Below are 12,278 nucleotides of genomic sequence, written 5' to 3'. Positions count from 1 at the left end.
GCCATCCCAGTAAGTTATGGGTCATTTTTGTTTCCAGTCTCCTTCTTATTTATTTCAGCCTGTACCATGAAACCACATCAATCTCCTCAAAACTTCAATTTGTTATATTCTCTGCCTGGAACCATTTCCTACCCTTGCTCTTCTGTTCACATCATCCCTCCTATCAGATGCGACTTCCTGTACACTCATGTAAACCTGGACATCTCTCTAGGCTTTGTTCTGATCACAACTCCTTAGAGATGCCCTCCTTGATCTTGCTTCTGAACTCTAATTTAACTTGTTTATACCACACAATAGGTATTTAGTCCATTTCTTTAGATGTTGCCATTCATGTAAGCTGTTGAATATCAGGTATAAATGCCTTGGGTTTAAAGAATATGTCATTCCAACCTTAATTTTTGTATGTGGTAAGTACTTCATATACATACGCATTTTGTTTCCAGGTCTAGATCTCTTACCATCTTCCAGAGTGACAACCTACTCTCATGACTGTCTATTGTCAAAAGCCACTAGCTTGCCTAACCTGACTGTGGCCTATGCTCTATGCTTTCTTTCCTTCCAAGGATCACCCATGCTCTGAGAGAATGCTGGAATGGCTTTGAGTAACTTGTAAAGGGATGAAGCTCTCAAAGGTGAGAACTGGGGTTTCTTTTTATTTGGGATAAAGGAGATGCTGGCCATGTAGAACCCTACGAAAGAGAAGACTCAGAAGAAGCCAAAGGTCCAGCATGGGCTCAGGCTTTGAACGTGCTTTTGCATTCATCAGGAGGAGACCCTTGCCCAATAGCTAATCTGCAGGAGGTAAGTACCACTTATGAGAGAACAGAGATGAGGAACATAAGTAAAGGATATGATGGAGCACCAAAGTTCAGGATTACTCTCCTGCCTTAAACAACAAGAAAAATAAACAACATATCTGCAAGTTGATTTTCCAGACATTAAATGATAGGCAACACAGGATAATTCTTGAACTAAGGGAAGCAACCAAGGAGTCCTACTAATATTTCAGGCTGGAGGGAGTTCCCAGACTGCAGTGCCAGGAAAGGCATCCAAATAGAGACTCGTTGTCTTTCTGTGGCCAAAATCTGTTGTTAAGACAGGCCAAGCTGGCTAGAATTTTCAGGGCAGAATACTAGAGATGTTTTGAGTGGGAGAGCAAGTTCTAGGGATTCACAGAGGGATCTCCATAAATCTTGACTTGCCAATCTGTGGATGTGTGTCTGTGGAAGGTACCAGAAGCTGGAGAAAGAACCACAGGAGAGGAGTAAGCTGAAAATTCCTGAGCCTCACATGGGACTGAGAGGAAGATTCCACACATGTTACCACCAAGCAGAGTGAAAGGATCTCCTCAAACACAGGCACTGGAGAGAGCCCTCAGAGATAATTGCTTTAGCAGTGGGACCAGATTAGCCCTCTCCTAAAGGCCACTCTGGACCCACACTTATAAATTTTATTGTAACCTCAAAAGGATAGAAGTGATTCCAAGCAACGCCACTTCAGGCCCAACAATGTTTAAAGGTATATAAAATTGGGCACCCAACAATATAAGATTCACAATATCTGGCATCCAATATTAAGTTACTAGGCATACAAAAAAAAAGCCATAACATATGACCCATAGTTAGAAGAAACACCAATCAATAACACCAAACTTAAAAATTACACAGATGATAGAATGAACAGAGAAGGATGTTCCTTCAGCTATTCTAAGTATACTTCATATATTCAAGGAGATAGAGGAAAAAAACATGCTCATAATGAAGAGAGAAATGAAATATATAAAAAAGAATCGACTTGAACTATTAGAGACAAAAAATTTAATATCTGAAATGAAAACACTTCATGGTATTAATAACAGATTCAGCTGGCAGAGGAAATGACTAGTGAACTTGAAGACATAGGAATAGAGATGAATACAAAGTAAAGCACAGAGAAAAGACTGGAAAAAAAAAATGGACCAAGCCTCAGTGACCCGTGGGACAATAAGCATGTGATTGGATTTTGAGATGGAGTAGGTGTGCAGAAAAAATAGGGGGAAAAAATGCTGAAAATTTTCCAATCTGACAAGAACTACAAAACCCATGGAGGTTCGAGAGCTCAGTGAACCAAGCAAAAGAAACATGAAGAAAACCACCTCAAGGAACACAATAATCAAATTGCTAAAAACTGGGAACAAAGGGGGAAATAATAAAAGAAGCTAGAAGGGAAAAAAGAAATAGAGATTGGAGACCAATTCCTCCTTCCATTTTTCAAATAACTCTCAATTCCATGTTTAATTGTTTCAATACACAGGAAATTTCCCTGATCCTTAAAACCAAGGATTCATTCATTTTAGTTTACTAAAAACATAAGATATCGCATAAATGAGAACATTGTGTATTTTTCACACAAGAAGGCCACATTAGAAAGGAAAAAAAATAAACGGACTTGGAAACTAGCTATGATTTTTAAAAAGTCATCTGTGAAAATTTTAGCAATGTGAAATATTACATATGAACCTAGATAGTAGGGTTTAAGTTGATAAAAGTTCTGTTGGCCATATCATGCCTCACTGGATTATTAGGCAATTTTTCCTTAAAAGATGGAAATGTCCCTAATGGTCTGTTGCTAAAACTTGGCCTGACATAGGAAAGATGTTAGGGTTTGAGGCTGAAGGCCAAGAAAGAATTCTTGAAACATCTTTGGTGCAAAAAGGTAGTTTTATTAAAGCACAGGGACAGGACCCCAGGGCAGAAAGTGCTGTACCGGGGTCATAAGAAGTGTCCCATCATATACTTTCAAGTTGGGAGGGGGTTAGGGATAGTGTAAGCCTCCTACATGTTTTGGAAACAAGGTTTTCAGGATCTTGTGAGGGCTAGCTATTGTTAGGAAAGATCATTTATTACTATTTGTTTAGTAAAAACTCAGTCATGAGACCCTTTAGATGTATATGAGTGGGTTATATACTTGGGGGGATGATTGCCAACATGTATCTTGGGAGAAGAGATAAAGGAAGTTTCCAAAGGAATTTTTATACATTAAAGTAGACTTACAGGGTCCTGCGGGTTGGGCTAATGTTGCCTTTTGCCCTCAGCAAAGTGTCAACATCGAGACAGTTGAGTCCCCAGAGGAATGTCACTCTGCCTATTTCAAGGACTTGCCAATGGGCTTAAGTAGTAAGGAAATTTAATAATTTTTCTTCTGCCTTTGTTTCCCACATCATGGCTAAAGTTTTTTTTTGTTTTGTTTTCTTTTGTTTTGCTTTACTTTTCTTTAAAGAATGAGTGCTGTGTTGTTTGGATCCCAGAACATCTGACTCATTAAGCCTGTAATCACATGCATTCTCACTGACAGAAGGTGAGCTGAGAGTTCACTATCATAGAATTCTATAAGGAGTGGCTCAGTCTCCTCACACCATGGAGGCAAGCGTGTGACAGCTGCAGGAGGGCTGAGGGTCAAGGGTAAACAGGTTTTATGTTCTCACAGCTCAACCCAGGTACATAGCTCAGCTGAATTCACCAGCTATCTCATTCCAGTTTAGAAGTTGGGGAAATCAGCACACTCTTAAGTGGCTGTTGTGGTGAACTTGCAATTAGTCAAAAGAAAAGAAAAAGACAAACAAAATAAAAAGCAGTGTAGAGAGCTCTCCTCTCCCAGAGAACTCCATTTCAGCAATGCGTGTTATGCTATATTACTGTTCTAATGTAGCATTTTTACAAATCTCATAAAATTTTGCTCTAAAAGTGGTTTGACTTTTGATACATAACTTTTGTTTTGTTTTGGTTTGGTTTTGGTTTTGGAGTGTGTGTGTGTGTGTGTGTGTGTGTGTGAGAGAGAGAGAGAGAGAGAGAAAGAAAGAGTTGACAAGTATTGGAAATCTCTGAAAGTCATGTGGGATGACCAAGTGGGCTTTTCCAAATGGCCTTCCTATCCTGGGGCTCCTGTAGACTGGGAACTGGGTGGGTGGGAGAGAGTGCTGAGCTGGGAAATCGACTGCTCCCCAAACACAGGAGGTGTTCAAATAAGTACTTCTTCCTTTTAAATGTAGCAGCCAACTTTCTCTGAGAAATTTATACTTTGGGTAAAGGAGCTTTATGGCTTTGGCTCAGCATTTTGGTAAAAATTGCCAATATCCTTTGTTCATCTCATGTTTGTACAAAAGGATGTTTAAATTGATATCCTGTGGTAATTGGCACATACTGTAGTGAAGGTTGGTGATTTCACAAGTGCTCACTTATTAAAATCTGAAGGCAATGATGAAAACAGAGTAAATTTTGCTCTGCTGTTTTTATTTTCAGACAAAATCATTTTCATAAGTTTTAAGTTGAGGTCAGTGATAGTAGTATCTATAAATTCTTCTACTTGGGAAACAAATATATCAAAGCCCAATCAGCCAAGCACCTATCTTGACCAGTCTTGGAGGAACCTCCTCATATTCAAGTATTAATTCCTCTTGCTCAACAGCACAAGCATAGGAACATCGGGGCTGTCTATAGGTATACCATCCATTAATTAAGGACAAAAAGAGAAGCCAGGAGAAAGAGAAGCAGGAAGGCATGTGCTCTTTCAATTTGAAATATACACATGATACAGGCACCTAAAGAGTATTACCCTATTTCAAAATTAAAATCTTATAATCACTTTCATCTTTTGCATTTATCGGCCATGTGAAATGATGAGCAATAAAATGATTTCAATTAGTAGAGACAAAATAAGTAATTCAGTCCCTCTTAGTTATGGGGTTTCATTCTCCTTCCTTGCTAAAACTTCTAAAAAATGAATTGACTTTTATCTTCACTTCCTAGAGACCTATTCATTTAATCAATCTCCTGCAATCTGGATTCTGTACTCTACCAAAATGGTTCTGGAAAAGATCACCTGTTATATAGCCTACCTGCCCAGACCAATGGCCAGGTATCATGTTACTAAGTTTTTCATGACTTTCTACACTTTCTTCAGGTATCTTGTCCATTCTTATATTTAATCACTACCTACATGATAGTGGCTTACAATCTGTTCTGCATCTGCTATATCAGAGTAGATGCTTCTGTCTGCATTTCTCACAGACATTTCAAACTCAACTTGTTAAAAACTCTCTCATCATTCACCATGCTCATGACCAAATGGGGGGGAAAAAAGCCCTTCCCTTTTCCCTATGTTCATTTCCCTGGGTAGTACTGTTGTTACTACTCTCAGAGCATTGGGTATTGGGCATTAGATGTATTAAAGCTCTGCAAGTGATTCTAATTTATAGCCAAGGTTAAGGACCGCTGTATAGGAGTTAGGAGAAGAACAATGAAGTTGATGTGACTTCTTGCAGAACTTAGTTCTCCTAGCAGCTCTGACTTTTTCCAGACCATCTCCCTGGGGATGGAAGCTAGACTTCCACCTGGGACTTGGACAGTGTCTGCACTGCCTCTGAGTGCCCAGAGAGGGACAGCCAAGAAGCAGAACATTGGCCCAAACCTGGCAATGTGACATCAGTGAGTAATACATCTTTTAGGTCAAAAAGTACTCTAGTAGTAGTAGTACCACCAGACCCTGGCAGCAACCTGCATATACTGCTCGAAAGTGATGGTGCCCAACTGCTCTTCATCCACGGCTTTGAACCTCTGCAGGGTCTCGAGGAGCTCTTCTTCCATGGGGATGATCCAGGGCATTGAGATTACTAATAGGAATTTCCGCCAGTCCACAAACTCTGAGTTTACTATTAATGAAGATGTTAACTCCTGCAACTAGAAGAAAACAGGAAATGCTATTGGAATGTTTGTATGACTCTACCGTGAAACTCTCTCAGTTCCTATTTCTTTGTGAGACATTTAGAGGAAGGAAGGAGGAGTTTATATTGGTGAAGAGAGTCAGTTCTCAGGCTTGTTTCCTCAGGTTCTACCAACCAATCCATACTAGACAGAACCTAGACACTGTTCACTTTTTGCTTCCTTGGCATTTGAGTTTTTGCTTACTGTTTTACACAACAAATTTACACATGTGACTCCATGACTCTAACTTTTCAACAGAGGGAGGATGAAGATTCTAGAAGGGGCTGTGCAAGGGCTCTACAACCTGTAGAGAAATACTACAACCATTTTGTTTTCTGGTACACTCTTAAAGAACAGATTATGTTGAAAAGCAAGAACCACCAGAATCATCTACTGTTACTAGTCATGATCACTCTCTCTAGAAGTAAGAGATACAAACTCACAGGCTGAGCCTTCCCGGCTCTATAATGTTTCATAGACTGTCAGTGTCATCATGCATTCTTCCAATGTTGAACACATGCATGGCATATCTTACATTCAGGCTCATTTGTTCTTCATTCAGGTTTATTGATTGCCCCCTGAATGTCAGACACTGCAAGTACTGATGATTTAAAACTATTGACTTAATCAAATCAGAAGAATTCTCAGAGTCTTGACACCCAAACAAAATGGAGGCTTACTTCAGGTTGAGTGAGGTGCATCCAACTACTAGGTAAGTTGTTTGTTCCAAGGTTCAGGGTTACCAGATCCAGCAGGATGTCAGCAAATGCTTTATGTCCTATTATGCCTAGAATATAATGAAAAATATTTTTCCAATTATGTTATGTGACAGGGATTTTGTTTCTTTTGCTAAAACAGAACAAAAATAGATATTTGTATAATCTCTTTATTCATATTATTTAAAACTGTAACCTTTAAAGAACAGAAGACATTTGAAAACATAAGAATAATAATCAGTTTCCTGAGGCACTCTCACTATTGTGTCTCAGTGAAGTCAGAATGTCTTTTTTGGCTGAGTAATAAATCATTTCAGACTGGGAAAAATACTGAGAACTTACACTTTAATTTGGAATCTTCCTTTGACTTTTTGCTCAGAGTAGAATTAGTAGAATTAAAGAAAAAACACTGTAATTTTTCCTATTTGCAGTAGAGCACAATAGTAAAATATTTTGGTGAGTATGGGATACAGGGGTTTCAAATGCATACAAATCACCACTGTAATCAAGTAACACATGTATCCTCATTTTACGTTTGGTTCAGAAGAGATTTTTTTGTTTGTTTGTTTTTGTAAATGCAGGGAGACTTGAATTGTTAAATTACTGTACTGGAAGTGATAATTTAATTTAATCTAACTGGCTCAACATTCCAAAGTATTTCATAAAAGGTCACCAACCTTTTAAATGCTTTATTCTTATACATTAATCTCTTTTACCCTGTCCAAAAGAGAAGTCTGTTTTTGTCTGTCTCTCATTTCAAATTGCATGTGCATGCATTAAAAAAGAAATAGAAAAACAAAATAAATGAAGCAGCTTAAAAAAATGTCTGTCTAACCCCTCTGACAGAAGTACCTTCTAGAGTCAGGAGAGACTCCTTACACGTATTCAGGTCTTTCAGGTCCAGAGTATAGAGCTATTCTACTTTGTTTAGAAATAAAAAGAGTAGAAATAGAACCACAGACGTAGCATCTCAAATTTTTCTTTTTACATCTGAATTTTTAACAATTATAAAAGTCCAACATGAATCTTAACATTTCTTCTAACCTTTAAGAAAACGCATGAATCCTTTTAAAATGTTAGCAGTTCAAACCAAATATACAATTTTGAGATTTGGAAGTTAATTTTTTGGGTGGCAAGAGCAGAATCTTTCTTCCTTTGATATGACTGGCCATCCAACAGGTCATTCAGAAATAAATTCTCTATCCTTTTTGATTGAACCTGAGTATCCAATTTTATAGAGATGAGAAACACTTTCCCAGGGGGTAGAATGTTCAGTGAGATGAGCTTTATTTTCAGTAAAAACCACATTAGCTTTTAGACAAGTTAGAAATAATCACTCACGTTCCTCAAGATGAAGCCATAAATAAAATCCATTTTATGAAACCATGAAGAGGCTCTAAGTATTTAAAAATTCTGTAGAGGTTCAATATATTTCCATTGTCTTTAATAGCTATGGTGCAAGCAAAGTGTTGTAAGATAATGCTTCCAGCTTACATAGCAATTGTTTATCTGATGACCTTAACATGAAATGTGAAAACTTTTTAATATTTGACCTTGTCACCTACATGGCCAAGATACATAGTGATATGACTTTCACATAAAATGTGATAACATAAACAGAGAAACTTAGAAATTTTATTCATGGACCGCCCCTCCCCCCCAGTCTCTTTTTCAGTTTGGCAGTAAGGTAGTTATCTAACGTAGCTGTCATTTAGAATTACACAGGAAAGATGTTAATTGTATGCCAGGCCAAAGGGAACTCAGACCATAATCATAGTCTGGTCACCCTTAGCAAAACTCTGCAAAAGATGACATCAAAATAACACCATTGCTTAGAAGTATCACTTCCATCTAAAAAAACGTGAAAGAATGCATGGATGTAGAAGTAGACTTGGAAAGGTACAGGAAGGATTGCCTGGGTGTCTCAGTCAGTGTGGCTGATTCTTGATTTCAGCATAGGTCATGATCCAGGGTTGTGGGATAGAGACCCACATTGGGTGGGCTCCACACTCAGTGGGGAGTCTGTGTCAGGATTCTCTCTCTCCTCGCTCTCCCCACTGTTTGCTCCCTCATGTGCATACCCTCTCTCTCTCAAATAAATAAATAATTTTTTTTTTTTTTAAAGAAAGGTACAGGAAATTTTTTCTTTGTCTGGAAAGATGTCAAATGCCTTCTGTGTTTGATATGAAGACTGGTTATTATTTTACTTCTAAATTTCAGATTAAAAAGAATTTGTTTTTACTTTGATCAATAACAAAGTCAACATTATCAGAATACTAATCACTTTCATAATGGCTTTCTGAGTTTGATGAACAGGCAGAATTAGGTCTTGTGTCACCAGTGGAAGATGGTGCTCTTGTATTCCATAAATGGATAGCTTTCCTTGGGTCAAAGTTATTAATGTCTGGAGAATTTAACTGGATTATCAGGAGATCCGTCATACTTTCAGCCTTGATCTTGGCATTCATTTGTGTCTTGGCGAGTTTCATCTGACTAAAGCCACGTACTGCCTCTGCGGAACTTGCAGGGAGGGTCAGCACTAGGTCCACTAATGTCAGGATATTTGGATACTTGTGTAAGTAAACTGAATTCACATAATCCCAGGTCAACTTGCGGATGTTCTGAAATCTGGGTAGGGGGGAAGAACGAAAAATATAAAAGACTGAGACTCCCAAGTTTCATTAAAATATTTATAAATGTCAACTATGCTTACCTAGCATATATCTCTAATTTCAACATGCTCCATTCAGTGTCCACTTCATCAATTTCCACATTGGCAGCTTCCAGTACTGGTTCATAATGGGCAATCAGGATGGATACCTCTTTTTCTCCAAATTCTGCCATCGATATACAAGAGAAAAAGTCACAGATATGAAAGAAACCTACAGATGGTCAAAGAACAATAGGTTTGAAATTAGTGCATATAGAGTACCTCGATTTATCTTTGCAGGCCACAGTTTAAAGCTCCCAATCATGGTAGCTTTCACCACATCCTGGCTGGCATCTCTGAAGCAGCCTTGCAGCCTCTTGATAAGATGTGTTAAGACTGTGCTTCTTACATCAGAAATGTCTCCCTTTCCTCCCAGGCAGTTACCATGAAAGTGTGTGACTGAATCTACCAAACGTTCTTTTGGTCCTGGTCTGGGGAGGGAAAAAAAAAAATTACCCAAATAAACAATTAAGTGAAAAGGCACCTGGCAAATAATGTCCCCAGTCATACTGTCTACATTTGATAGACCCCAGATCATTCCCCAATTCCTCACCTTGTTTGATATATTCTGAGCATTTCCAGTGTTGACTCTAATGTGGCAAATATGTCAGCAATGGAAGAATTTCTGTTCTGATTTACACGGGAAAAAATGCCAAGTATATTAATGACATCCACTAAGAAATGGATGAATTTAACAATGTCTGCTTGGAGAAGGAACTGTAGGAGTTCCTTGGCTTTCTGATGACTGGTGTCACTTCTGTCTTCATCTGCCTGTAACATAGATTGGGAATAAAATACTGGTTTATCTCTATTAAAATTATTTTAGATTGCTCCATAAAAATATTCCCTGTCACTCTGGAAAACTAAAATAGTATGGTATGTCAAAATTACTTACCAAATGCAGTTGCTGGACTATTGCAGGATATCCCTTGAGAAAGTTTTGGAGGGCTGCCTGTAATTCTTGAAGCCACCTCCTGCCCCCTACTTGAGAAGGCATCACAGGTCGAAGGTGAAGGCTTTTGAAAGCAGTCATCAGAGAATTCCTGAGAAGAGGGGAACTGTGGTAGAAGTGGTAAATGCTGTGAAGAAGGTTTCTGACATCATTGTATAGGGGAATTCTCTGGAACACTGCCTCGTAAGATAGTTCGAGATGATGTGCAAAGCAGTACACAGTCAGCGCACATGGCTGGATTTCTCTCAAAAGCAGGGCCACCCCATTGTTTTCTCCCTCTGAGTCAGAGGCGCCATCACTTCCAAAACCAACCAATTTCTTTGCCCAATCTTGGTTCGATAACTTAAGTTGAAGATTTCTCTCTAGAGTTTTCTCAATGGCATTTCTTATTGCCAAAGGATCCTTCTTTTCTACTGTCTGTACCCCAACAATTTGGCAATGCACTTTTCCTGCACGTGCAAACTGCACATAGACGAGTTCAGTTTCCTCAGTTGAACTGTCTGTGATTCCATCACTGAGGACAGAGAAGAATTTACTTTGTTCTAGTTTCTCTCTTAGATTTCTCCGTTCCACTTCAGCGATAAAATATGTAAAGGTTCTTGCTGATTTGTTAGTTCTGAATACCGGGCCGATATCAACCCCCTTCATATCATCCAACTTGCACATCCAGATGAAGTCTTTGAGGGGACGTCCCGTCTTGGCGATAGCGTGGCATGATCTGAACAAGTTCTCTACTCTCCCGAGGGTGACTTTGCTCATGGTTGTCACCATGAGCTCTGTGGTGGCACGGTTCACTGGAGAAACACTTGTTGCTTCCATTAGTGAAGCTTTGGCATGAGCCTCACTGAGATGATGTGCATTGAGAAATTCTGTCCTAAAGTTGTCAGTGCCATAGGAAAAACTCACTTGATTTCCCCTTGACTTCACTCCATGCTTACGGCACAGGCCACAGAACATAAGATTTAGTATCTCATCATATATAAGCCAAGGATATTTTTTTAGCCAGATTTTCAAAAATTGATCATTCTTCCTTGGTAGGTAATGGTCAAGCTTCTGCAGCCTTTTCTGCTTTCTAGGGACTTGGTTCACATCATCTGGAGGATCCCTGCCTTTAAAATAACTCCATATTGTTATTTTCAGTAATCACCAACATATACCCTGTTTTGCTTAATCTCTGTGCCCCACACTTGCTCATTATTTCTAGAAAAAAATACAGTGAGTGCTTACAAATAGTACATCAGACATTCTGGTGAGTGCTTCAAGTGTCTTATACCCTTAGATCCTCATAATCCATCATCCCCATTTTATAGTTAAGAAAGTAGATTAATTACCTGTCATTTTATGGATTAAAAAAAACCCTAGGGCACAGAGAGGTCAATTAATTTGCCTGGTGTCATGGTGCTCATAAGTGATAGAGTTGAGGATCACTAGCAGCCAGTCCGACTCCATAGCCACCATGGTTAGCTACTTCACTACTACAGGTTTCTCATAAGGACAAAGGGGGCTATGTTCTTCTTCACTCTAGAATCTGGTTCTCTGTGCATAAAAGAGGGACATTGCTTTTTGCTGACATTTGCTTCCTGTGGTGAGAAGAAAGAGTAACAGGACATGCACAGCAGCATGTCTACAAGATTCGCCTTAGCCATCTCTTCCTTCCCACCACAGGCCCTCCTTTTCTGGCAGGACCAGCGCCAACCTGTTCCTTTACAGAAAGGGCTTCAGGCTTTGAGACCCATCCTAGATGGTTTCAAGGAGCAGTGCCTCATGCCTCATCGTTTTCTTTCCCCCAAAGATCTAATTTCTGAAACCTACTTGTCAGAGCGTGGAATATGTATATTCATCTGGAGAGAAAGACAGAAAAATTAAAATTATACAAAGGAACATCCTAAAATGCAGTTTTTCTCTGAAGGCAGGCAGCCTGGACCACATATTTACCTCCCTCCTTCAACTTCTGTGACCCTAGTGATCATTAGATGATATTGTCCTATTTTACAGTTTAATGAAAAAGTGGAATATATGTTTGTGTGATCGTATACTGAATAATGCCTAAGTGAGTGCTAAGCACTTGGCAGATGTTTAAGAAAACCAACATTCCCAACTGATTTCCATGATCTTCTATCTTTTAATGTCTTTTACCTGGAAACCTTCAACATTAGTCAATC

The 12,278-nt window shown here is 38.9% G+C and overlaps 1 protein-coding gene across 1 annotated transcript in view; it reads right to left on the bottom strand.

Annotated features, from left to right (window-relative positions):
- SPEF2 (sperm flagellar 2) overlaps positions 1-12,278 on the bottom strand; it is a 172,170-nt gene that overhangs the window by 20,305 nt on the left and 139,587 nt on the right. The window contains 2 exon segments of the mRNA XM_047731556.1: positions 5,532-5,714; positions 6,419-6,525. Of these exon segments, the coding sequence (XP_047587512.1) occupies positions 5,532-5,714; positions 6,419-6,525 (290 nt within the window).

The sequence above is a fragment of the Lutra lutra genome, chromosome 5, assembly GCF_902655055.1.
Source record: "Lutra lutra chromosome 5, mLutLut1.2, whole genome shotgun sequence".
Lineage (NCBI taxonomy): Eukaryota > Metazoa > Chordata > Mammalia > Carnivora > Mustelidae > Lutra > Lutra lutra.
The sequence above is the reverse complement of the archived record's forward strand: the minus strand, read 5'-3'. Positions and strand labels throughout refer to the sequence as shown.